Source organism: Mytilus galloprovincialis, chromosome 6 (assembly GCF_965363235.1).
Source record: "Mytilus galloprovincialis chromosome 6, xbMytGall1.hap1.1, whole genome shotgun sequence".
In the NCBI taxonomy this organism is placed as follows: Eukaryota; Metazoa; Mollusca; class Bivalvia; order Mytilida; family Mytilidae; genus Mytilus; species Mytilus galloprovincialis.
In genome coordinates this window covers 88,446,006-88,472,861 of record NC_134843.1, presented here as the reverse complement: position 1 = coordinate 88,472,861, position 26,856 = coordinate 88,446,006, and the positions used below count along the sequence as shown (strand labels likewise).

At 32.5% G+C, this 26,856-nt stretch overlaps 2 protein-coding genes across 2 annotated transcripts; both read right to left on the bottom strand.

Annotated features, from left to right (window-relative positions):
* Window positions 1–1,871: 1,871 nt before the first annotated feature.
* LOC143080616 (TAR DNA-binding protein 43-like) lies at window positions 1,872–8,617 on the bottom strand. The gene is made up of 4 exons (XM_076256541.1): window positions 8,273–8,617; window positions 6,638–6,801; window positions 5,720–5,863; window positions 1,872–3,453 (listed from the first exon to the last, which is right to left on the bottom strand). Exons 1-4 carry the CDS (start codon window positions 8,508–8,510, stop codon window positions 2,689–2,691), a joined length of 1,311 nt encoding a protein of 436 aa, XP_076112656.1. The 5' UTR covers window positions 8,511–8,617; the 3' UTR covers window positions 1,872–2,688.
* Window positions 8,618–20,555: 11,938 nt separating this feature from the next.
* LOC143080615 (coactosin-like protein) lies at window positions 20,556–26,078 on the bottom strand. Its single transcript, XM_076256540.1, has 4 exons — window positions 25,923–26,078; window positions 25,694–25,779; window positions 21,543–21,700; window positions 20,556–21,048 (listed from the first exon to the last, which is right to left on the bottom strand). Exons 1-4 carry the CDS (start codon window positions 25,994–25,996, stop codon window positions 20,938–20,940), a joined length of 429 nt encoding a protein of 142 aa, XP_076112655.1. The 5' UTR covers window positions 25,997–26,078; the 3' UTR covers window positions 20,556–20,937.
* Between the last annotated feature and the right edge of the window lie 778 nt (window positions 26,079–26,856).

Below are 26,856 nucleotides of genomic sequence, written 5' to 3'. Positions count from 1 at the left end.
CTTGTACCCTTTTTACACATCTAATAATTTCGTTTTTCAAATTCTAGTGCAAGCAATTTTTACAAACTCATTTCCCTTTGTTCCTTCAAACGCTGCTTACCAATATATATATTTGACTAACTCACCCACTGATTATTCTCGCCCAATTGTTGGTGTTGTTCACTCTTATTACAACTTTATACCAATAAAACTTCTTCATCACCCTTCTTATAGCATATATAAAAGTAAGTATGATTAAGTCAAAGAGACTATCAACTTGCTAGTCATGGACAGTCGACTAATAAACCTGACCAGTGAAGATAATTTTGTTAAAATCGTTTGAAATAAACACAAGGCAGATACCGAAATGTCTCGCCTGCGTAACTGATCATAATTATGATTTGCGTTTTTCAAAAAAAGAAAACATTGTTACTAAATCAATGACCCAGGAGGAAGACCAAGGATCACCAAGGTTGAGTTAAACATTCCAGGAGGCAATTTTATTCGAGAAAGGAGCATAACCATTAAAACTAAATGACCACTGAACCATGAATATGGTGTTAAGCCTGATGAACAAGGACACCTTAGTCCTTCCATACACCAAACATAGTTGCCCTGGTGTTAATCAGTGGCGGATCCAGAAATTTTCATAAGTGGAGGGCCCACTGACTGCCTCTGTTTATAGTATATAAAAATGTCAGACCTAACAACGAAAACTTATTGTTGACAAATGGACAATGAATTGTAGGTCTAGGGAACACTGCAAGACAGACATGTACACTATACAATCAATCTATACCATTGGCGGATCCAGGGGGGGGGGGGTCTGGGGGTTGGAACCCCCCCCCTTTTTTTTGGCCGATCAATGCATTTGAATGGGGACATATAGTTGGAACCCCCCTTTTTAAAATGGCTGGATCCAACCTTGTATACAGTAGACTAAACACATTTTTACCTATTTTTGTCAGCATCCGAGAGACTTACATATTTAACCATTTAACTATACCTTAAAGACATGTACACCTCAGTTATTTAATACACAAAATACAGGTTAACTTTTGCTTATAGTATCAGAGAAAAGGACTGACCCACATTAATTTTATGGTGACCTATGAACCAGGAAAATGAGGTCAAGGTCTGTTAAGCATGCCAGATGGACATGAACACCTTACAATAATTTCAATTTCAATAATTCCTTATACATCATCTTCGTAAACAGGGAATACCTTCTTCTTTCCAGAAATTATATCAACTCATCCATAACACTATAGAAGATAATTTCAGAGAGCATCACATAACCATGATGGGAAAAGGCCCTCATACCAGCAGCCAGGGGGGTTTGTCCGAACCCCCCCCCATGAAAACAAATAAGCACTGTTAAAGTCAACGTTCTGTTCGAATTGTGACTGTTAAAGTTGAGTTCGTGAGTCCAAATAACCCCCCTTTGGAAATTCCTGGCTACAGGCCTGGCCCTGATATAGTATCTGAGACTAAACCTTATCATACAAACTTAATTACTATCATCCAAGGAAATGAGGTCAAGGTCAGATGAACCCTTCCAGATGGACCTGTACAACTTACATTCATAGCGTCACCAAATATAGTTGACCTTTTGCAGTCAGATCAGCATCATTATGTATCCCATACTGCTTCAGGTAAGACAAAAAGTAACATAAGATAATCATACATATTAGAACAGGTACATGTATAAACTATCCTTTGGATCAAGAATTTCAAAATTGTGGGACAACTCAGTTTTAAGTCAACAATTTCATCCCAATCTTACTTCAATCATTCATAGTCAGATCATTTCATGGATGGTATCATATGTTGAATATTCATTCATCATTTTACAACTCAAACTTATTTCTCATCGATCACATTACAACAAATACACACACTGGTCTTTTAATACACTAACATATAACATGTTTTAGACACTAACAACATCTTATACACAACAAATACTTTTCAATAACTACATTTGTGTCAATTTATTTTTCTCTGTCCCAGGTCTATTCTTTACTTTCCTTTTTCACTGTTCCATACAAACTCTTCTTGTGTGTCACACTTTTAAGAACCATTGACTTGCTAGTTATATCACTTATATCTAACTCATTTAACTTCTCTCATTTGAATGTACCAACAGTATTTTTCATCACTATCTCATGTTTATAAACCTCATCACTGTCTGTCTTCGCTTACTTCAGCTCTCCTTGTGTTCCAAGCTATGTACACTTTTTACATCCAAATAATTTATATAAATGCTGAATGCATTAATTGCAGTAACAAGTCATTAAATTGTTGTGGTTTTCAAGTTATAAGAAGCTTGGTAGATAATTAAAAAGTTGAAACTTTCATTAACAGAATTTGAATGACAAAAAATATTATTTAACCTATATCTTTTTTGCACTTCATTTTTTTTTCACAGAAAGAATTTAAAGCTTTGAATAATAGTATGAACCTGAATAAAAGTGGTTGATTTCTTAGATGATTTTCACAAATGATATGATTCTTTATGTCTAATTTCTTGAAACATTTATAAAGAATCAAAGTTTATGAAAATTGATATCAATTGGATCTAATTTTTTAATCTGAAATCACTAATACTTAATATAGAGGTGGGTTATTTTTTGTACAAATTGAATTTTTGCATCAATGAAGTATTTACAAAAACATGAAAATGTGAATTGCAAAAAATGTAAAAAGTTAATTCCAACCACTACTGCGACTACTACTACTGCCCCCGCCCCAGCCACTGTACCCGCCTGTCTGACTCGTACTGTATGTTCCGCTAGAACTGCCTGTGTCATATCCTGTTGAAGTTCCCCAACCACTGTAAGATCTGTTGCTGTCGGACTTTGAACCAAGCGTTCCTCCGTATCCTGGACCCAAATCAGCACCCCCTGCATTCTGTGAAGGCATACCACCCCAACCCCCTTGGGCCTGTCCAGAAAGGACAGCCTGTGCTGCAGCCAACATGGCAGAGTTTAAGAAATTCATTCCATTCATTCCCACTGGCTCATTTATTCCAGTCATAGGTTGATCTCTGTGGTCATCTCTGGATTTCCTCATACGACCATCTCTTTCTCCTCTACGGTCATATCGTTCCCTTTCTCTATCCCTATCATCCCTTCTATAATCCCTCCCCCTATCCCCTCTGTGATCACCACCCCTGTCCCGTCTATGATCATCTCCTCTATCTCCACGCTCCCTATCTCTAGATGGTGTCTTTGGGTCAGCAATACTGACATGGACACTGCAACCTTTGATAATATGGTCCTCTCCACACAAAGCAGTTGCAACATCAGGTTCTCCAAATGTTACAAATCCAAAAGCTCTAAAGGGTTTGGGAATAAAAGCATCTACTACAGAACCAAACTTAGAGAAATATTGATGAAGATCATCTGTGTTGATACCTTCAGATATTCTGGCCACAAATATCTTCCTGGATTGTGTCTGTTGTCCAGCCTCCTGTAACAAGAACATCAGTTTAAGTATATAATATTAGAAGGGATGACAGCATTCAAGTCTCTCAAATAATCAGATCATGAAAACAACATATTTACATGTACATGTTTTACTTCTACGTATTGCATTGTAATCTCCTATTATCACTAGGTTTATTTTAACTTTAAAATAATATTTGGTCACTTTGCACAAAATAAATCTTACATTACATGTATTTCTGGCGTTAAAACTTAGTTTTGAAATAATAGCAAAAATGCAACAAAAAATACAACAGATAAAATCAGAATTTATAGTCGATAACACCTAATAAGGAGTCAACCGACAATTTAGGGAATGTAACTTATTTGTAGATTTTATCTTTCTTATCCTTTTTGCCTCATTAAGTTTTATCCATCTATTACAGTTTCAGATTACCCTGTTGGCAAAACTGCAAAAAATTGTAAAATTGTCAATGAAGGGGACGGGCAATTACTCAAATAAGGAGTGGACTGACAATTTTAGCCGTATTGACCTATTTGTAAATTTTGTCTGTCTTGCTGACCATTTTTGCTACAAAATGATCAAGTTCATGTCTTTCTATCCTAATTTTCTAGATAAAAGTTTGAAATCAAAGTGCTTGTGAGCAATGAAGAATAAATAGGTACTGTCAAGTTGCTTTCATTTTGTGATTTTGTAAATGTTTAAATAAAACAATGAATTGTGTTTTGCTATGATGGCAGGTACAGTCCAGTGTTCTCCCCAAAGCTTTTTAGCATCATGGTAATGTGATGCTATAATTTTATATGTGATGCTATCTGAATTGGTTTTCCTATAGGTTATGTTATGGATGTGATGCTATAATTTTAGAAACAAGATGGTGTTCTAATTTCCCCTGTTCACCAGGATGCTATATGAAATATCTGGGGAGAACACTGTACCAGTTTTGGTGTACCAGAACATGTGTCCCACCCAGAAATTTTGTTATAGTTAAGCATTGAGGTATATAATTGCATCATATGGACTAAAAAAATTAATTAATGTAAATTCTAGGCAAGTGTACTACACAAGTAAGTAGTTGCATACACAGATTGGGGATTTCCTTCACACATGGGTCCAATTAGATGTCACAATGGTGGTCTCCTCACTTAACGGCATCCAATCAAAGTGGGGAAAATATTCATTTTTCTGTAAACAAAAATATCTTGAGATTTTGATGGTAAGGAAAAGTTCGGACAAGGCTCTAATTCACTAGATATCCATTTCCTCTTAAATTTTGCCTAAAATTCTTGTCAGCTTTAAGCAGAATTCTGCATGTGAGAATTAGATTGGTATGAGAACATCACATTTTTTGCCTTATTTGCAATGCATTTATAAATTTTCAAATCTCCATGCTTGACAGACACCCAAATTTAAAGGTTTTCTATATATAATTTACATAAGCACGCACATTTCTTAGTTCCTTGAAACCATACATTTTATTTGTATATAATCTTGAATGAATTTTCAAGAAAATAAAATCATAAATCCATGAAATTCTAAAGATTTATTGTAAAATAACTGGTTTCTGCCACCTATGCCAGTTAAATAAAAAAGTTGGAGTGATCTTCTTTTGTTCATAAGTTCAGTCTTTTTTTGTATATCAGATTTTAACACAATGCATTACTTCAATCTGTTGTAAAATTTATAACAAAAATAATTTCTTGGCAAGTATCGTAATTCAAATTTATACATGTGACATACATTGTAAATAAAATATTAAAATGTATCTAACATATTATCAATAAATTGCATTACATTGACTAGATAGAATCATTGGACATATTTTTTTTTTAGACTAAATACTCAAATGATGATCTTGTTTTTGACCCTATAGTTTTTGAGGGATGATCTTTGTAAAAGAAAATGGACGACAATAAAAGATGAAAACAACAGTAGACAAGACACCAAGTGATGGGAAAAGATCACAGTAGAAACAGATGTAAACAATCCAAATATACCAACTTATCAATTTATTTTTCATTTATAAAGAGTTCCGAATCTTTTGTTTAATTTCAACTGGATAACAGCTGCCTGTCTATAATGGAGTAAGACGCAATACTTTCCTTCTCTATTAACCTAGGTATCACTTTATCGAAATTGTTTTTAAAATTGCAGCACTGTGGAAAACACACTCATGAACTTTATAATATAAAGACTGTTCGGGCCACTGGTTAAAATCTCTAAGCATGAACTTAAACTCACAAAACTATTCATAATGATAAAAATTTCAAGAATCCTGATTTTGACTTACATTAGAGTTTGGTATATTGACTTCACACCATCTTCCGTCAATCATGTGTCTCTGTTGTGCCAAGCAATTCAGTTGAGCATCATGATCATGGAACCTTATAAATCCAAAGCCTTTTGATTTTTGTGTCCATGGATCAATTTTCACCTATAATGAGTTTTAAAAAGACAATACATGGTACATAAAATTATGTTATGCTTTATAAAAGGTATCATATCTTGATACATGTAAATGTGTACAGTATTATACATTTGTGATTACTTTGATCCACCCTTAATCATTCAAATAGCATTTCAGTAAAAGCAGACATCAATACAAATTGTGCTGAATACTTAATTGTTATTTAGATATATGTTTCTTATCAACATGGTCAATGCACTCGTTATGCCTTTTTTGGTTTGAAGTCCTTTTGTACTTCATAGACATTTTCTATTGACACTTTTTTATGATCAGATCGCAAGTAACTACAGCAGCGTTATCTGTCCATTCTTCTACTAAATCTTGAAGATACAGAATATCCTCTTGTTAACAGGGTGTGAAAAATAATGTACCTGCTGACCCTCCCATTACAACTTCCATGCCAAGTAAACAAACAATAATTAGAAAACTTTTTTTATAGTAGTTTCTATGTTCCATTTATATTAATCAAAATCATTACTGCTAGTTCAACGAGATACAATAAATTTATGCACATGTAAATTTATAAGTGTATGTTAACTAGTATATTATGTTTGTTCACTTATAAATGATAGTGAAAAAAATGGTTTATTGATACAATTATATAAAGTATGTTCCCTATTGGAATTTTGAAAACAAGGACACTTATAAATGCACAAATTAAACCAGCCTTTACACTGCTTATTACATGCAGTTTGTTCAAAATTGCTGCATATCTTAGTTTACATTCAATTTAAAACTAACCTGTGCTAAAACCAATTCTCCATACTTTGAAAAATAGGTTTTTAGGTCTTCTTCTGTACTTTTGTAAGGCAGACCCAATACAATCAAATCACTGCACTTTTTCTCTAACTTCACAGTTTTTGCTGAAGGATTTTCTGTTTGTTCTTCTCCTTTTCTTTTGTTATCTAAAACATTAGAATATTAATGAAATGCTTATAACACTTTCAGGGTTTACATTTTTATACATGTACATGTAAAAAATCTTTAAAAAAATCTTCAGAAGTTCAACATGTTCAAATGTTTGCAAAAATGTTGAGATTATTACAGTCTGCGCAAAAACCTTTTTCATCTACTAGTCTGGAAACTTAATATCCAAACTTGTCCCTATATGACTATATAAAATCAGAAAACTAGTCAGTGATCAATATTTTCTAGTCTGGGCATACAGACTTGCCATACTATTTGTCCAATTTCTGTAATGTACATGTACCTTATATACATGTACCAATGTATGCATTCACTAAAATACATGAAATTAACTGAAACACGTAAATCAATACATTTTCTGAAAAATTCAACATTAGTTTGTACTGCATAAATTATGCAGTACAAACTAATGTTGATTTTAAATTTACATCTAACAGTATTCGTCCATACCAATTGTAAACAAATTAAGTTGTCTAGCAGGCCTCCATATTTTTTGAAAATTTAGTGTTCCCTTCAAGAACTGGTTTGGGCACAACATAACAATTTCAAGTTTATTTACAATTGACACAGTGTGTATATGTTAAGTATGTTTAAATGAACACATGTTCCAATAAATGTAGTTTAGGACTTTAATCATTATCAGTGATATTGTTTGCCTTAAATTACAATACCGGAGAATAAAGGCTTTAACCCCTGGAGAAGAATCCCAATTTGAATAAAAAATGGCTTAAAATTATTCCCAAAAAAGACAACTTTTTTCCCAAACAGTGCAGTCTCAGTAGTAATTGTGCATGAATACAAACCGAAAAACACTCATTTATACATTTTCATGCCTAAAATGACTATACATGTATGTGCAGATTTGAGGATCTATTTATGTATCATCACTTAAAATAAGGGGTCTTATTTCAAATGAGGGTTTACCCCTTTAAAGGGGTCTGCAAATTGAAGTTCCAGTCAAGTTCATGGTTTATTATAAATTTCACAATTTGATAAAAATGACACATATTTTCCCAATAAAAAGGGTACAGGTAGTTTTGAAAAAAGCTAACAATATCACTGTTAAATTTATACATTGAACATGTAGGGGAGGTTATGAAGTGTCCTATATTTTGACTTTAGTGGAACCTTAAAAACAAATCATTAATTCCAAAACAATGTAAGTTGGGTGCTTGCCTTAATGTTAATACAAACAAACATGATAAACTGTGAGTTATCCACGAGTTATCAGTATTTATTTCAGTTTTGAATGGAATGAAAGTAAATTTATCATAATAAAGGGGTATAACGCTTGTTAAATCTTAAAAAGTTTTAAGGGAAAAGGCTTAAGTTGGTTTAGTGGTCTAAAACAGTCCACCATAAATTTAAATTAATATCAAAATACAGTTCGATTCTCTTTCATGTCCATTTGTCATCTGGAAACCCAAAACATTATTCTTGAGTAAGCACCTTTAGGGAATACTACAATGTAAACATGGTCTCCCCATTGATTATCTGGAGGATACAATAGCCCTTCGCTTAGTCGAACACCACGGAAATTTCCGGTTGATGGATTTCTGTATTTTAGTCCACAGGCCCCTGGGTACTGCGCTGCTAATGTTGAAAGAAGGAGAGTGCCATCCGTTTCACTCGGTATTTCAATTGGTTCATCATGTTCATCTTCACTAACTTGAATATACTGTGTCATTTTTCGTGTTATTATCTGTCTTAAGAAACGAATATTTCCTTCAAAACAGTTGACGCCACGCCAAAAATTGTCAATTTGTCGAAATCCTGCAATCTTTGTCTAAAAGTTCTTTTTTGGGGCTTAAGAAAATAACTATTTTTTAAACGCCTAAATGACCCTCAAATCTGGTGTAGTTTAATACCAAAATATATGAAGAAAAGTAACGTATAATAACGGACTTCATTTTAAAGGGTAATACTTGTTATACTTGGTAATATCCAGTTATACTTGGATTAAAATTGGATGAAAAATTAAATTTCAATAGTCACATAGAATCTACAGTGAAGAAAGCCAAAAGATCTTTAGGAATTATAAGAGAAATCAAGGGAATAGCATTAGTACCAACAAAGACACTTATTCAAATATATGACAGCTTATCCTAGTATGTTCAATTTTTAATTATGCTAGCAGCATTTGGCAATCCAGCACTTCAAGTCATCTTGACAAATTAAATGAAATACAAAGAAAAGGGTTAGCATTGTGTTTAGATTTACCATCTCAATCATCTCTTGAAGCATAAGAAGTACTTAGTGGAACATTACCAATAGATTTAAGAAGAGAAGAAATGGCCATCAGAGAATTAGGAAAAATTAATTCATACAGTAATAATGTCCCAATTAAAAGAAAATTTGAAATTTTGAAAGAGGAGGAAATTCCAGAAACATTTATATCACCATTAGGAAAAATGTATCAACAAACAGAAGACATGAGAGATACAGAATTAGTTGCCGATATAAACAAGATAAAACCACAGTATGAATACCAAGGTCTGGTATCAGTCATTAGAGCCCCTGACTACTGGCGTAACATAGGCAGCTCAAAATCAAGAACAACAGCCCAAATAGAGGAAGGGAAACAAATTATCTCTGAACAACTCAAATCTCAAACACCAAACACAGCAGTTGCTTTTACAGATGGGTCATGTTTAGGAAATCCCGGCCCCTGCGGTGCAGGAGCTATAATTTACATTAATAATCAAGAAGAAAAATTAAAAAGACCTGTCTCTAACAAAGGACCAATCTTGCTAGCTGAACTTATAGCAATAAAAGTTGTACTCGATTACATAGAATCTTTTTCAAAACAGCAAATTGATACTTTAACTTTATTTTCGGACAGTCAGACCGCATTAGGTATCTTAACTCTTAATTGGAAAAGTGACAGCTATCATCAAACCATTAACGAAATCAAAGGGAAAATAAAAAATTTAAATGAACATGGAATTTAATAAACTTAAACTGGACACCAGGACATGCCAACATAAAAGGAAATAATGAGGCAGACTCCCTAGCAAAAGAAGCTGCTAAAGAAGCAGAATCACTAGCAGTTGATGACATAGTGTTTACAAAACAAGATGTAAAAAAAAGCAGCTAGAAATTCTGTTACAAAAAAATGGCAACGCAGATGGGAAAACAGTAATGCTGGACGTCATTATTTCAGATTTCATCCTGAAGTTAAAAATAAAGTAAAAAAAGACTTCCCGTCAAAAAAAATGTACAACATAATCAACAGCTTACGAACAGGTTATTCTAAATTAAATGCATACCAATTTATAATAAACCAGCACATCAACTCGGAAACCTGTGATCACTGCAAAGAAAAAGAAAATGTACAACACTACCTTTTTGAATGCGACCTGTATTCAGATGCCAGAGACACATTATTTCATCAAATATACTTCATAACTGGACAAATTCCAACAGATTTAGACAATTTATTAACAATCAATTCGCCAAATGCAGAAAATATCAGTCAACTATTAGCGGAGTACATAGAGGAAACAAACCGTTTTAGTGGATAATTTAATTTAAGGGCATCCGATACAGTTTCTCGATATAATGTCGTTTTTATAATTTTGATACATGTTGTAGGCCTTGGCGAGTTAAAAAATAAAACCCGAAATAAAACATAGGTCACCGTGCTTGTTTTCGAGAAAATTAAGGCTGAAAATTGGGGATTTGTGCTATTTTGTAAAATAGTTAGGCATTGTTATAAAAAATTTGGATCAAATATTCTTCGTCGTAAATTATTAAGATCGGGTTCAATCTGAAGCTGTGATAAGTGACAATAAGGAAAAAAATAAATCCCAACACAAATGACTATACAATTGTTCAAGCCTTGCTTGACATTGCGGACCAGATGCTCAAAGTGGTAATTTTTTAAACCTAAAAATAAGGAAATAAACTGTTACTGAAAATGTCATTTTTATCATTTTTCTGCATAAACTGCATTTTGTCATGCTTTCTCCAAATCTCAAATAAAAAATATATGTCACCGTGCTGGATTTTATAATAAACGCGATTTATTCTAAAAATTGCGTCCCCCCTTTGTAACCTCAACGTTAGCGCTAAAGTGCACGACGTCGCTGGCAGACAATTTTGACGTTATCTCTGCAAATAACCGGCGACATTTTTGAGATGTATAAATATTGCTTGTACAAAGAGCTACCTAGAAATTTGTAATATTGTTTTCGGAAATAAAATCATGTGAATCTTAAATACATCTGATCTCTTTGTTTGTGGTCTAAGTGAGAAACATAGATCTCAAGAAAAATATTAATACGGACTGTTGATTATCTTTACGGCTTTTAAATTAAAGACTCGGCAATTTAGAACTTGACATACAGGTACATGTACTGTACACACTTAAATTTATAAATACTATATGTTGACCACTAAATGTTGATTTTGTTTTGTTTTGGTTGGTGGGCTGCTGTTTCTTTAAAACACCCAATTAAAATCCTTTTGTTCACGTTTAAATCACTTTCTAGAATTTCACATTTATTCATAGAATTAAACTTTTGTTCGGGTCAATGATTACAATTGAATAAAATTGAGAGGCTCCTAAACAGTTTGCAGTTTTTATAGCTGACTATGCGGTATGGGCTTTGCACATTGTTGAAGACCTATAGGTGTTTATTTCTGTGTCATGTTTGTCTCTTGTGGAGAGTTGTCTCATTAGAAATTTTACCACATCTTCTTTTTTTATGTTGTCAGAAAACAAAAACAAAACCTTATAAAGGAGAACCTTCAATTTGCTCTTCTCCCAACTTTCCACACTAAACCCACCCAAATTCCGATTTAAAAGCAAGTCAATTTTATAATATTGTACTATTATATACTTTCTCCTCAGTTTTTAATGCTGTTTTTTTTCAAGTGGGGGTGGGGAGGGAAGAGGGTGACAAGTTTCAAAAATCCAAATACTTCTCTCATTGCGTAATTTTATTGGTAAATAACTATGATATTTTTTCACCACAGAGAGACGTATTGCGGGGTACATAAAAGATCGCACGTTCATTCCTCTGTCTGTCCTTCGGTCCTTCTGGTTAATTAGATTTTTCAAGTGTACAATTCTTGCCTAATTTCTATAAAACTGATATCGTATGGGCACGTTCGAAAATCAGTGCATATCAACTATTCCTTAAAAGAATTATGCTATTTGGAAATATTAATTATATTTGAAATTGTATTGTATTTGCTGTCATTCCGTCATTTCTCTAATATGTTTTTTTTAAAGGAACAATATAAACAGCTGCGCTACGAGCGCATGATACGCCCGTCGTCTTATGAAAAACACATAATACCTGTTTTTAAACCAACATGGGGGTTGTACAGGTAGTCATGCTAAGTATATCCCGACTCATTCCTAATTCTTATTTTCTATGATACCAAATTGAAGCTCAATGAAAACTCAAGAACTCAAAATGAATTAAAGAATCATCACGAAAAGAGTACAGATCTTAAGAGTAATTTAACTAAACAAGTATGTGAAATTTTATGCGCTAATTATAAATAGTTTCTGAGATACGGCGCGACATGTGAAAACCCCCTCTTTTTCATTAACTCAATAACTCTTAAATAAAATTTGAATCATCCTCAAAAAGTATACAGATCTTCAGATTAATATAACTAAGAAGTGTGTAAAGTTTTAAGCAATAATCATAAATAGTTTTTGAGATACAGCGCGAACTGTGAAAAAAACATACCCCCGTTTTAGTTTAAAGTCCTGTAACTCAAAAAGTTCACCAAAAAGTATACAGATTGTTTGACCATCATGAAAAAACAACCATGTTACGATCAATGAAATAAGGATATCAAAGAACCTTAGTGAGCGTGCTCACATACCCACGTACCTACTTTGTCACTGGAGAAATGAAATAACTGTAATAAACAAAATTGTATAAGAAAAAAAATTTAATCATAATTTCCTGTCAATATGCACATCTGCATAGTATGTCCTTATTATCTAAAAAGGTTTTATGAAATATGTTGGTTTCAGAGGAGTTGCAACGTCAAAATGTTGCAGTAGTATATTGAAGCAATCAAGTTCAAAGGGGCGTAACTCCTAGAAAAAAATGAATTGTAATTTCATGTCGATATGCACATCTACCGTATGTCCTTATTATCCAACAAGGTTACATGAAATTCTGATGTGTAGTTTAAGACGAGTTGCGATGACAAGAAACAGGATTGATGGACAGACAGACGAACGGATCAAAACATTATACCCTCCGCAACGTGATGTATAAATATGCTGTACCATGTTTACGAAGGACAGACGGACGCCGGACATTTGTATACCATAATACGTCCCGTCAAATTTTTACGGGTGTATAAAAATATTGTATGCTATTGCCTTTTGTTAGATAAAAACCGTACTACGTAGAGGAACTTGATAGGAACTTTGTTCTTTTATTAAAGTTGTATCATTGTTAATATTAGCGGCATACCATTATTTACCCAACATAAATAAATTGAATGAATTGTTCAGTTAGGAAGTTTACTTCTTCGTGTACCTAAATTTTTGGTATTATTTTATAAATATCATTGGTTTTCTGTGCTGTAATAAAATGACAGAAAATCTGACCCGAACCAAATCATGGATGATAAATTATAATAAAAAAATGATAATTGACATGCATTATATTAGTAACACCAAAAGGGTAAGTCGTCTTGAGATTGCTCACTATACGATATTTTGTTGAAGATCTCACAGAAACAGTAAATGTGTTTTATTTCTTATGATTATATTAGACTGTTATCATGTTAGAATCAAAAGCACTAATATTAATGGTGTAGAAGTTGGCATGCGGGAGAAACAGAAAATGGGGCATCGAAAAATCCATATAACGTTTTTTATTACGGAAAATTACAAGCATTACGTCCCGCAAAAAGTGACGTTTTGCGGGAATTCAAACGCTTAACGTCGCGCCAAGAGTTACCTCCCTTGAAACTGTATCGGATGCCCTTAATACAAATTTCTTTTAATTTTTAATATTTTTTTATTTTTTCATGCCATTCCAATAACCTAATTAACCATTTTTTTTTCACTTGATACATTTATATAATTCTATAATATTTTTAAAGCGCCACCTACAATATCTAAGTACAAAGGAGAAACTACATTAGTGAAAATAATTTTACAAGAGAGGATAATTCACAAGAGAGATTACTCTGTCATCACGACAAAGATTGAAGATTGAAGATAAAGGGTATTAATATGATATATTGGAAAGAGCCTGCCAACACTTACAGAGTCGTGATTCATATACAAATACATTCAACTGCAACTCGATTTTGCGAAAATCGTCAGTTAACAACAATAATAAAATGCTGATCAATATCAAAAGATTTAAGCAACTAAAATCATAATATATTGAAATCAAGATAAGCTTAATATTTGGAAATATTGGAAATATACAGAGGGTATACTGATCTATACTTACTTCAGAAGATGATGTAGACACCCTTTTACCGACAAAAAGATATAGGAACTTCATCAAACATACTGAATAAAATCATAGCCCTACTGCTTACTAGCGAAATATTAAATTAGAAGCCGCAGGGCCAATAAATTTACAAAGCATACTAAATGATCCATTCCGACCAGACAAAACAAAACCCATAACATATATATCTATCAGAAAAAAAACCACTCATAATAGATTGGAAGAGCACGGACATGTCTGCATGAACCAACACAAGGCTGCTAGACACTGAGACAGCAGGTAAATTTAAGCCAGTGGAGTAATTTTAATGATCTTTAATGCACGGTATTTTGTGACAACCTGTTACCATGTCTGCATGACTTAGTTCTGTTGTATCACGGTAAAGATTTTAGATATAATCAGAAGACAGTAATGGACTTCTTATGTAGTGTTATAGATATTCCATATTATACAGTTATACACAAGACTCAAACATCAGCATATGGCTGGAACTCCTTTAAAAAAGAGGCGAAAGATATTCAAAATGATTTGACTTGAAAAAAATATGAATGTTGTTTAAATCTAAAGAATGTATGTTTGTAAATATTGCTATGTTGGTCGTGGTTACAATTATGATTTTAACTTCACCACTTGGAACTCTTTGTTTTTAATTCAATACCGTGGCTTCCTTGTGAGAAGCAACCCCTCTATGACAGAAAATCAATAAACGACAAACAACAGTCTACAAACACACAACATAAGGCCTTGAAAACTAAAGATTAACCAATATGGATACAGTTTTTAGGTCTGATAGCATATCGTACCATCCAGGAGATATATATGTCGTGTACAAGTTGCGAATTTTACATGTTATAATATTGTACATGTTAAAACTCTTACAATGCAAAAATACAAGTAAAAACATGTTCAAAAGAATCTCGTACATGTTATAAGATGTACTAAATATTGCTCATAAATGATTTGAATTTGTACAAAATGTGAAATAAATTGAAACAAAGCAGAATATACATTTGAAATTGATGAATAATTGAGAACAATAATTAAAAGATTAGAACCCCTTTTGAGCACAGTAATCACAAAGTTTAAGAAATGTATTTATTGCATCACAGATTATGTTGGCGTTTTCAAGTCATTGCATGGTTTGTGCCGTTTACCATGGTCTATAACAGTGTGAAGCTGTTTATACATAACATACATTACATGTACTCAATGTCATAAAATCATAGATAAAATTATATTAATTATGTGATTAACTTCTTTTAGTGGTGTTCAAACAATAAAATTTTAAGAAAAAAATAACCTAACAGTCTTATTTTTTAAAGAAATATAAGTTAATTTCCTCCTTTAGTTTTAAATAATTTCATTTCACTTGTTTTTTTTATCTGCAAGATTAATACAATTTATTGTTTCCCAAATCAATATGTTATGTACTATCATTGAAAAAAGACAAAACTTTTAAAAGTGAATTCAAATTTTACAAACCATTTAAATCATACTTTCCTGCAATCTTACATGATTAATGTTAGCTGTTATTTAACTTTATTAATAAAGTAGCATGGCATTAATTTTTAATTTAAAACCCATTAGCGTACAAAGGGGAGCAACTTTAGTTGTTCTACGTAGGGGTAAAATCTGCAGGTTAATGGTGCAAAATCAGCAGGTGCCATATCAGCAGATGAGTGATCTAGACCCGTCTCCAATATGCAGCCTGGCGCTGCTGGAATGTGGCTATATAGAAATAGAAAGTTCACAATTGGGAAGCAAATCATCTCTTTTGTCGAAAAGTTTTGTTTTCAACCGATCCTCATTGATGCAGACTTAACTGTATCTGTTGTCATGTATCTGAGTGAATTTCGATGGGATAGATGCGTTTAATAGTCACCAAATTTTAAATTATTTAGCCAGAGAACATATCTTAGCTGCATTTTAATTGAAAGATGACATGACCTGATGATTCAAGAAAACTTGTTAGTTGCTGTTCGTTAACTTAGTAAGTCGTGGAATGGAAATGCCTGTAACTGCAAAGTTTATGTATACTCGTAACTTTTTTTCTCTCCTGTTTATATCATATATCCCTCTTTATCATTTTTCATTATTATTGATTATTATGCATGCACCAACTTCTAAATATGAGTAGCTTTATATTCACATGTTTAACACACACACTAAGGTAAATACCAAGCGGAGGGCGATTTTTTTTTCTCACTCCAGTGCCCTCGTAATAACTAGAGAAAACTAGTTTTCTAAGAGAACAAAATTATTAACCTAGATTTGAAATAACCATTCTTCCCAAAGTTTTCTGCTTACACAAGGAATGATAACGAAGACAAAACATTTTTATCTCTCATGTGTGATTTTTCAAGACAAAATGCTTTATACTGATTAACGACTCCGGCAAGTTTACACTCCTACCTGGGAGTCTACTCCCGAATCTGGAAGAAGAATTTTTCTGTTATTGGTGAAAGTGTCAATAGTACCTTTAGAGTTATCTCTCTTTATCCAACAAGCTAACATCTCTTCAAAATGTTTTATTATAACTGTACAGGCCTTAATTTAACAAGAGTGCACACGCTGAAATGTCTCGCCTTCTTTACTAATCATTGATATTATGTTGGTAGTCATAAATAGAAAGCTTTATTACAACTGTCACATAAACTTAACATTAACCAAGATAACTAAACAAAGACAAATAAACCATGGAAATGAGGTCAAGGTCAAATAAACCATACCAGGCAGACATGTACAGCTAAAAATGCTTCCATACAACAAATATAGTTGACCTTTTGCTTATAGTTAAGAAAAATAGACCAAAACACAAAAACTTAACACTGAGCAATGAGCCATGAAAATGAGGTCGATGTTAAATAAAACTTGCGCGACTGACATATAGATCATAAAATATTTCCATACACCAAATATAGTTGACCTATTTCATATAGTATTAGATAAAAAGACAAAAACTCAAAAACTTAACTTTGACCACTGAACCATGAAAATGAGGTTAAGGTTAGATGACATCTGACGCTAGACATGTACACCTTACAATCATTCCATACAACAAATATAGTAGACCTATTGCATAAAGTATTAGAAAAACAGATCAAAACACAAAAACTCAAATATAACCACTGAACCATGAAAATAAGGTCAAGGTCAAATGACACCTGCCAGTTGGACATGTACACCACTAAATCTTACAGTGCTTCCATACACCGAATATACTAGACCTATTGCTTATAGTGTCTGAGCTATGGACTTGACCACCAAAACTTAACCTTGTTAACTGATCCATTAAATGAGGTCGAGGTCAAGTGAAAACTGTATGACGGGCATGAAGACCTTGCAAGGTACGCACATACCAAATAAAATTATCCTATTACTTATAATAAGAGAGAATTCAACATTACAAAAAAACTGAACTTTTTTTTCAAGTGTCACTGAACCCTGAAAATGAGGTCAAGGACATTGGACATTGACTGACGGAAACTTCGTAACATAAGGCATCTATATACAAAGTATGAAGCATCCAGGTCTTCCACCCTATAAAATATTAATCTTTTAAGAAGTTAGCTAACATTGCCGCCGGATCACTATCCCTATGTCGAGCTTTCTGCAACAAAAGTTGCAGGCTCGAGAAAAATGATCATAGTGAGCGGAGTGAAAAAGAGTTCAATGAAAGTTTGAACGAACGTGTTTTTTGTTTAATCAGCTGTTTTTGCTTTTTCAGTTACAACTTCGATGTGCTTACAATTAAGATCTAAATAGCATCGATTCGTTTATTCATCATAACCGAAGTGAAATCACAGAATCATCTTATTCTTTCATACCAGACTTATAAATTCGCTTATACCTACAAAAAATAAAATAAAGTGCTTTGTACATCTTTTTTAATTTTGCAAGCTTTTTGTGTGTTAAATCTTGAGTGTCGATTAAGAGTATTTCTCAACACGTATTGGCAGTCCAAAAAAGGAAAATCAATAATAGGGGACGAAAAATCGTTCCTTTTGTCGTGAATTTATAAGTCTTGGAAAAAAGTTAGCGTTTAAATTTGATTTATTTAAGTTTCTTTTGGTAAATTTCGGCTGTATAGAAAATTATTGATTATTTAACGAAAAACATCATCAAGAAAACGGTAAGTGATGTTGAATTTGTCAATAAAATGCAATTTTGACGTGTCTTTACTGACTTTAGTCATAAATTTTGATTCATTACTGTACACAAATAAGTCTGCTATTAAAGGGGCGCAATTAGCGCCCATAGGAATACCTACAATCTGTCGATAAGTTGTGTTGCCAAAACGTAGATAAATATTAGTAAGGAGAAAATTAGCAGCTTCAATCTTCTCATCACACCTCCAGTAAGTATATCTAGCATATCTACCTTTCTCATTAGAGAAGAAGGCTTTAAATGAGTTACAGCAAATATATTTGCGTTCAGATTTATCAAACAACCATTTAATTAAATATGATACCTTTTGATGTATGATATTGTGTGGAGGTGTAGTGTAAAGAGTTGAAAAGTTAGAACTATCAACAAAATCATCAAAAAGACCACCAAAAGCAAACAATTTATCGAAAACATCCAAAGAATATTCCAAACTCCGAAAATAGTTAATCCCACTATTTTCATATATTTTATTACAAACGTTTATGGTAAGTTCTTTGATAATAGTTAAGGAACTAGTTAAAACACTGAAAGATTAGTTGTAGAACACGTTCTAGAGGCCGAGATGGAACGGTATTTGACTGTTTTTTTTTGTAGTTCAGGTAACCACTACATAGTAGGGACCTTCAAATGTCCAGGTGAGACCTTAGGTTGTGATGTGGTTTTTTTTATGTTTGTTTACTACATAGATGGATTGGTTGTTGGTTGCTTAACGACCAGTGGTAAATATTTCAAGCATGTTCAGGACGATACCAAGTAAACAATAATTACAACAGATAGGTCTTGTAATAGAGGCCATCCGGGATGAAGGTCGGGGAAATTGGGACTGCCACTGGAAAATGAGGGTATATTGGATAGGGAAAGAAATGTTGCCTTGCAACAGGCCACCTTTGGCCCTTGCAACGTTTATACAAAGAGCTGGCACTATCTTTACACTAGGCATCGGATCTAACGGCCTAGTTCTGCCGGATGTGGCTTCAAACTTGATACATCCCGCACGCCCCACTTTTGCATACGTTTTACTGCCGATTGGGCGAAGACTTAAGTGATCATACTTATTCCCCAGTTACCCTTTTTTTTTTGGGTGGGGGGGGGGTTATTATATAGTAAAGTGCATGAAGTATTATCTTATTTTGCTTATGTGCTTGTGAGCTTGAATACCTGTTGTTTTGTGTCTTTTTATATGTATATGTCTTTTTTATATGTATATATCTATCTTGATATGTGTGTTTGTTTGCATGCCATTTTGTGTGTGTGTGATATATAAAAATGTCGATTTTAAAAGCTCACTAGAATTTGTGTTACTTTGTTTGCAATGTTTCGACAATTAATAAAACTTTGATAAGATTTTATTTTATTTGTATTTTAAACAAGTACCGCTGATTTAGTAAGTCGGTGGTGTATTCAAATACATGTACAGTTTCTTTTAAATTAATGTGTTATGATATTGTAATTATTATGTTTATTTATGTTGGCCTAATTTGTGTTGTATGGCCTGATAGTTGTTTACCAAATAATCTTAGGAATCACTGGAACAATCACAGAATGATTGGAACTTTCTAGAATGATCCTTATAAAAGATGCGTAATTTAAACTTCTACGTTATTCCAGAAACTTCCATTGTAACTTTCCAGGATTTTCCACAATGTTCCATTATAGAGTGTTCTAGAATTTTCCATGACAACACTATATATACAGACACTAAAGTTAAACTCTCATAATTAAACTTGGACATAGACATTGATAGACATTAGTATTCACAGCATTTGGATTGACACTTTTATTCTACAAACAACATCATACTGGATTGTGACATTAGTAGTGAACGTAATATTCAAATTGGATTCCGAAAGATTTCCGGATACAGATAAAGATAACAGATTGGACTCATATTTTGACAGTTAAGTTAACAGTAATATTTGTGTAATACCTTTTGTAAACTTTTGTATATTAAATATTGTTAAATTTTACTATTGATTTGTGTCTTTTGTTGGCTACAATTTAAAGGCGATTTCTGGCCGTAACAATGTCTAGTACATGTGTTCACTTTATCGCCAATCTCAAGCCCTTTTACACGGATGCATATTAAGACGCATAAGGAAACATTTGACACAATATAATTGTCATATACGACTTTATTCTATTGTAAAAATAATAAAGTATTTGTAAAATATTCATAAATAACTGGAATGAGACATATGAATATGAAAGAACATTAACCTACAATATAAAATACAAGTAAGGAATGGTTGAAATGGGTAAAACAAATATTTATCAAATATAACTATATATTAAAACAATAGATTTCGATGTCCCATTAATACTTGCTATCCCTGTTTCCCTGTTGTTAGCTTATTGGTAGGAAATTTTGTAGATACATTCATATAAAATTTTAAAAACTCTCTGAGACATACAGGGATATAAATCAACACAAGTTCACAGTCTTTGGTTTTATGTTTGTTATAGACCGTTTTCATCCCGCCATTTTATTAACAGAGATCATCGGGCTCCTGTACCATAATTTGCTCCTCCTGCCTTTGCTACTTTTGCTTTAATACTTTCTTCTTTAACTTCACTACGGTCAGTAAATAATTCTTCTATAGCAAAGCTCTGGAAATAAATGGTAACATGTTAAGAACAGCTATATAAATAACATTTCAATTTGGTCACGTTATACAATCCTTTAGCTAAGAGTATTATATGTCAAATATTTATTTCTTTTGCAGCAATTTAGAACGGGTTTGTAATAACATGAGCAACACAACGGGTGCCACTTGTGAAGCAGGATCTGTTTACCCGTCCGGAGCACCTGAGATCAGCCCTAGTTTTGGGTGGGTTCGTGTTGCTTATTCTTTAGTTTTCTATGTTGTGTCATATGTATTATTCTGTTTTGTCTTTTTCTTTTTTAGCCATGGCGTTGTCAGTTTATTTTCGATCTATGAGGTTGAGTGTCCCTCTGGTACTTTTCGCCACCGTGACTTTTACAATGAATTTACAATATCGACACTCTAATTCTAATAAATATTAATAACTTTAGACCATTTTATTCCAGCAAAACTAGTTACTCTAATGAAATTAAATGAATATTTAGAATAAGATATTACTCGTAAAACTTCTTTCACTACTCCTTTATCAGCGGACATTTTTGCTTTTTTCAGAACTGAAACTTTTGGACCTATCCATGTGATGAGGACGAATTTTGATCGTTTGCTCAACTCATCTCCACTTATAACTTTCAGGTAACCAAACAGTCGTGCCTCATCTGCAAAAAAAGTATGTATCATCAAGGATTTTTATTAATGTAAAAAAAACTAATCAATGATCTCCCAGATAAATCTTTCTCACTATTTCCATCTTTGGTATGATGCTTGAACAATGTTTGTGTTTCATAACATGTTATATTTACTATTTTTTCCGAGAGATAACTAACAATTTTATTTATGTCGAATATGAATAAGAAAATGTAGTACGAGGCCAATGAGACAAATCTCCATCCAAGTCAAAACGTATAAAAAGTTAACAAGTATAGGTCAAAGTACTGCCTTCAACAATGGTTATTTTTGTTGTTGTATGGGTGTCTTACTGACCTATACTACACATCCCTACTTCTTCGAATGTATGAAGAAAAAACTTTAGTAATTGTACTTTCATAATATCTTATTAAATACAGATGCAATAATAGATCTTATACATATTTTACAGATCACTTCTATCGGCTTTTTTTTTTTAACTATGCAAAATAAACACAAAATAATACATTTTAAAAACTTTAAAAATTATTTGGCTCTTAAGCTAACTACACGGGTGAAATTTGCTAGTAACCGGAATACTGAAAATATTACAAGTCCTATCTTAACACTTCAACAGGAAAATGTAGAGGATGTTCTTATAAAACGGAAATTCGTCATTCAATCACAAAAGCCTTTTAAATATTATGTTCAATTTAACCCTTCTACACAATTGCTACTGTAGTGTGTATTATGTTTTTTTACTTTAGTGTACCGTGCATATTAGTTATTATAGCTTACTTTATCAATATATTTATTTTGGGCAGAGAATATTTTAAATGAACTTTGTAAACCAACAAATCTTAATCGTATAATCAAATGCTATATTGACGTTCTTAAGGTGATGGGTCTATAATTTGATATTCCAACCACGTTTTTAGTTATACAAATTATATAACTATATTGAAAGAAGTTTTTCATATACACTAGTATAGTTGACAACATTTAATAATCACTCTACAATAAAACGATTCTGCCGTCTTCGTATGCAATATTTTATTAAATGCAGCATTTTATTACAAAAGAATGTTTTCAATGCATAAATATTTCGAGCTTTATTTAAATAATATCATTTCACATATAATCATATGCTGAATCTTTTTCGCCGGTCTCTTAGTTGGATTTACTTGCTCCCTATTTTACTTTTACAAAATTGTTTTGTCTACCATTTAGAGGCACACTAGTATTAAACGACTTATAATGTTCCATAAAAATCAGAAAACATTCACATGTTAAAAATATATATATAATCTTCCATTTCTTTTAACTTTTCGCCTTGTCAGTTTTTAATCTTGAAAGAGATTTTTTTGTTATTTAAGCCACATAAACTAGGGCATGACCATCTTTTTCCCTTGTTGGTGTTTCAAGATTTTTCAATATGTTTTACTTAATACATTTAAGTGATTTACACATGGTAGCCCTTTACTCTTACTTCCCGTAAGAAGAGAAGAAGCGGGAAGTAAGAGTTAAGGGCTTAAACTACAGTGAATAATTGTAAAATTGCAAGAATAAGTGCAATAACAAAGAGTAATTTTTAAAAATAATTTACTACAAAATCTTAAACACAAAGCCCGTTCTGGTCGACTTGCTAAGGGACTTCATCAAAATGAAGGATAAAAAACTTAATTCAAATAGTTTGGGGGTGGGAGGTCAACATTGCTAGAAGTTTTGTTTAATTGAAATCGATTTTATATATATATATCCTTATTGGTCAATCAATTTTTCCAAAATTAAGTTAAGAGAGGGGGAGTAGGGGAGTCAGTGAAAAAACTATATGAATTAAGTTTTTTTTATCCTACATTGAACTTTTGATGTGGTCTCTAACGTTAAAGTCATTTGTGTGCACTATTTCAGACGATCTCTAGCCTTGAGCCTATAGCTTGAAAACAATCTCGGTAACATGGTGCACTTATTTTTTTAAAATTCAGTGTATGACTTGCACAAACAACATTCTTGTTAAAACTGTCCATAAATAATTTAAAATCTTAATCCGAAAATGATTAAACGATCTTCGTGAAAAAAAAGTTATCGGAAGACAAACTGGATGGAGGAAACTTATAAAAACAGAGTCTTTTTTGTTGACATATATTTACTTAGATTCACAACCCAACGATCTGACAAACGTAGACATATGTTTTTGGAGATTGTCCGCACTCAGTTAAACTCTAGGCCGAATTCGTATATCATATATTCAACTTGAGTGACCGATATGAGGGCTAACAAAACATATTAGTGAAAGGTGGGTTGGATAAATTCCATTTTTCACATTAATTTCGATTCATTTTCATACCTTCAGTATATATCGATATCAAGATATGCCAAACATTACTACCAAAGTGCAATCAAAACTTTAAGAGGAGACCTTTTAGAGAATGAAAATAGACTAAGCAGAGTTTACCATGAACTCTTAAGCTTACCACAAGTAGCCTTTTTTATGATATATGCCTAAATAAAAGGGAAGGAACTAGTTTAAGAAATTGATTAAAAAAGCATTGATATACAAGGAAATACAGCATTCATTTAAAACACCAACAATTATTTCCCCGTCAATGAAATGAGACGTATAATTATGTGATCATTGAAATAACTTAATAACAAGTTATCAACAACAGAATTATATAATAAAAGTATGTACTTATGACTAAACTAAAATTGTTGAGCTGAAACGGTCAATGTTACAGGAAAACACGTCATACTAAGCTCGAGAAACATATTTTAAACATAATCCGCTTCAGGTTATCTCCATTTTATATGAATTTAATGTCGAGGGACCATCAATATCAGTTTATCACTTTTAAAAATACGTTAAAATTTAATTCAAATATTTGCTCTGTACAAAAGGTTAATAGGTCAAAGGGTATGCCAAGTACAGCTTTATATGCAGTTATTATATGTTGTTTGTAAACGGAAGAAAGCAAAACCTATAGGTAATTTTGATACAAAACAACATGAAAAGAATCGACAAAATCTTTTCGAAAGTTTATGAACGCCATCATGATCACCATTACGGAATTTTTATAGGACATAACCACTTGTATATATATATGTTCCACTGGTAGGCGACACAACCCTCGTGTCAACGTTCTTTATATCATGGGACTAGTCAGCGGATTTTGTCTTTAAGTTGTCTTTGACAAAATGACAAGTGCAATTAAATAGTTCAGCCGTCTGCAGCTCAGTCTCTGCCGCTCCTTCAAATTATATTCTATTGCCCCCCTTTAGATACTGATCCTCCCTCTCGGGTATTATTTTGTTTTACATTACAATATACGAGAAGCTAAGTTTCCTTGACCAATGTATTGATAAGTATAATGAGATTGCTTACTTGAATTTTATGGGATACATTTCATCTTTATATGAAGTATATTTTATGATATTTCCCCTTAGTACATGGACTAAATGACACTATGCATGTAGAAAAAAGAATAAAAATTGTCTCATTTTTAATTTTGTCTTATTCAAATTGATCAAAAATTAAAAAAAAAATAATTCTGTTAGACTCAAATCATTACAAGGTCTTATAATTTCATTGAATTTCATATACAACAACAGAAAAATCGCATGATTACATTTGCAAAAGTATCTCCTATATATAGCGACAATATCATTACCATATATGGTGATAACATATAATGACAGGTCATGATATATATGCATGTACGTAATTGTATGGGTCATAAATTGCATTCTTAAATGGATAATAGTACAATGTGCGTGTAAATATCGCACGGAAATAATCTACTTAAGATGTTTTTTTAATTAAGAAATAAAGAAGGAAACATTACAGAAAAGGGTCGAACCGCACCCTTTTATTAATCTGTTAGAGCAAGCCTTGTACGTTTTACAGATTTGAAATTCATCATAAAAATAACATTATATACGTCATGTGAGACAGGTATTTCATTACATTTTTGGGGTTTAAGGTATTTTAAAAAATTAAATTGAACAAAATCAAAAAGAAAGCTCACCTGTAAATTTTTCACGAAATTCTTCAAAATCTACACCCGTTGAATCTAAAACTATTTTGTTATCATCGTCAAAACTCAAAAGCAGCCTGTAAAAAAAGAAATATTAAAAATATATTTCAAATTAAAGAAAAAAAAATATCATGTGACCGAAAGTCAAAGGTCAAAACGCCGGTATTCGTTTATTTGAATCTCAAATAGCGAGATTTGTTTTTATTTCGAAAGACCTTACCAGTTAGTTTCTGAGTCGTCTTTTCGTACTTCTTCATAGGCATCATATATAGATTCTCTGTCGATTGCTGTCATTGTGAATGTATCTACTCCTTGACTGTCACCGTGTTAACTGGCGGATCATAAGGAAGTGAACATGACACAGAGGTGGGCGGATCTAATTTATTGTAGGGAAAATGTCAAAATAATTTCTGATGGTATTGATTTTTAACTTTAAAATAAGACTCTTAATATTAATCCGATTTGTTTAAATGGTTTATTCTTTGTGTTATAACAACCGGCAAGTTTAAATAAAATAAAAATGCAAGTGTATCGATTGACTGATGCACGTTGTTATCTTTAATGTGAAATACAGTGTATATATATTAAATAAGATGTGGTATGATTCATTTTTGTTTGATTATAAATGAGACATTTCTCCGCCAGATAACAAGTGACATACATGGTAATAACTAATGGTCACCGTACGTCCTTTAACAATGAGCAAAACACATACCGAATAGTCAGCTAGAAGACCCCGAAATTACAAACAGAACAATTTGAACGAGAAAAACTGACAGCCCGATTTATGTACAAAACAATGAACGAAAAATAAATATGAAAAATATCATCACCAAACGACAACCTCTGCCCTCGGAATAATAGGCACGGAACATGGAGAGTTATGCTGATCAGAGCTTATAGTTTGTACGAAATCACCGAACTGTAAATAAACTGCCATTTGGCCTGAATCGACATTGATAGACACGGACAGTTTATAGAAGAGCAGGGTTGAGCCGGGACTCTTAGAAAAAAAAAGGACAGGGATAAATAGTGATTAATCCAGAATGTGTCCACAGTACACGGAAGCCCCACTCGCACTATCATTTTCTATGTTCAATGGACCGTGAAATTTTGGTAAAAACTCTTGATTTGGTATTAAAATTGGAAAGATC

Bases quoted from the DNA above. Each gene is read 5' to 3' on its own strand.
- LOC143080616 (XM_076256541.1), bottom strand. From the start codon at position 8,510: ATGACACAGTATATTCAAGTTAGTGAAGATGAACATGATGAACCAATT. The intron at 6,802-8,272 runs GTGCTTACTCAA...CTAATGTTTTAG, and splicing joins CATTGTAGTATTCCCTAAAG to ATAACAAAAGAAAAGGAGAA. The intron at 5,864-6,637 runs GTTAGTTTTAAA...AACTCATTATAG, and splicing joins GAGAATTGGTTTTAGCACAG to GTGAAAATTGATCCATGGAC.
- LOC143080615 (XM_076256540.1), bottom strand. From the start codon at position 25,996: ATGACAGCAATCGACAGAGAATCTATATATGATGCCTATGAAGAAGTA. The intron at 25,780-25,922 runs GTAAGGTCTTTC...CTTTTTTTACAG, and splicing joins GACGACTCAGAAACTAACTG to GCTGCTTTTGAGTTTTGACG. The intron at 21,701-25,693 runs GTGAGCTTTCTT...CTTTTTTTGCAG, and splicing joins ATTTCGTGAAAAATTTACAG to ATGAGGCACGACTGTTTGGT.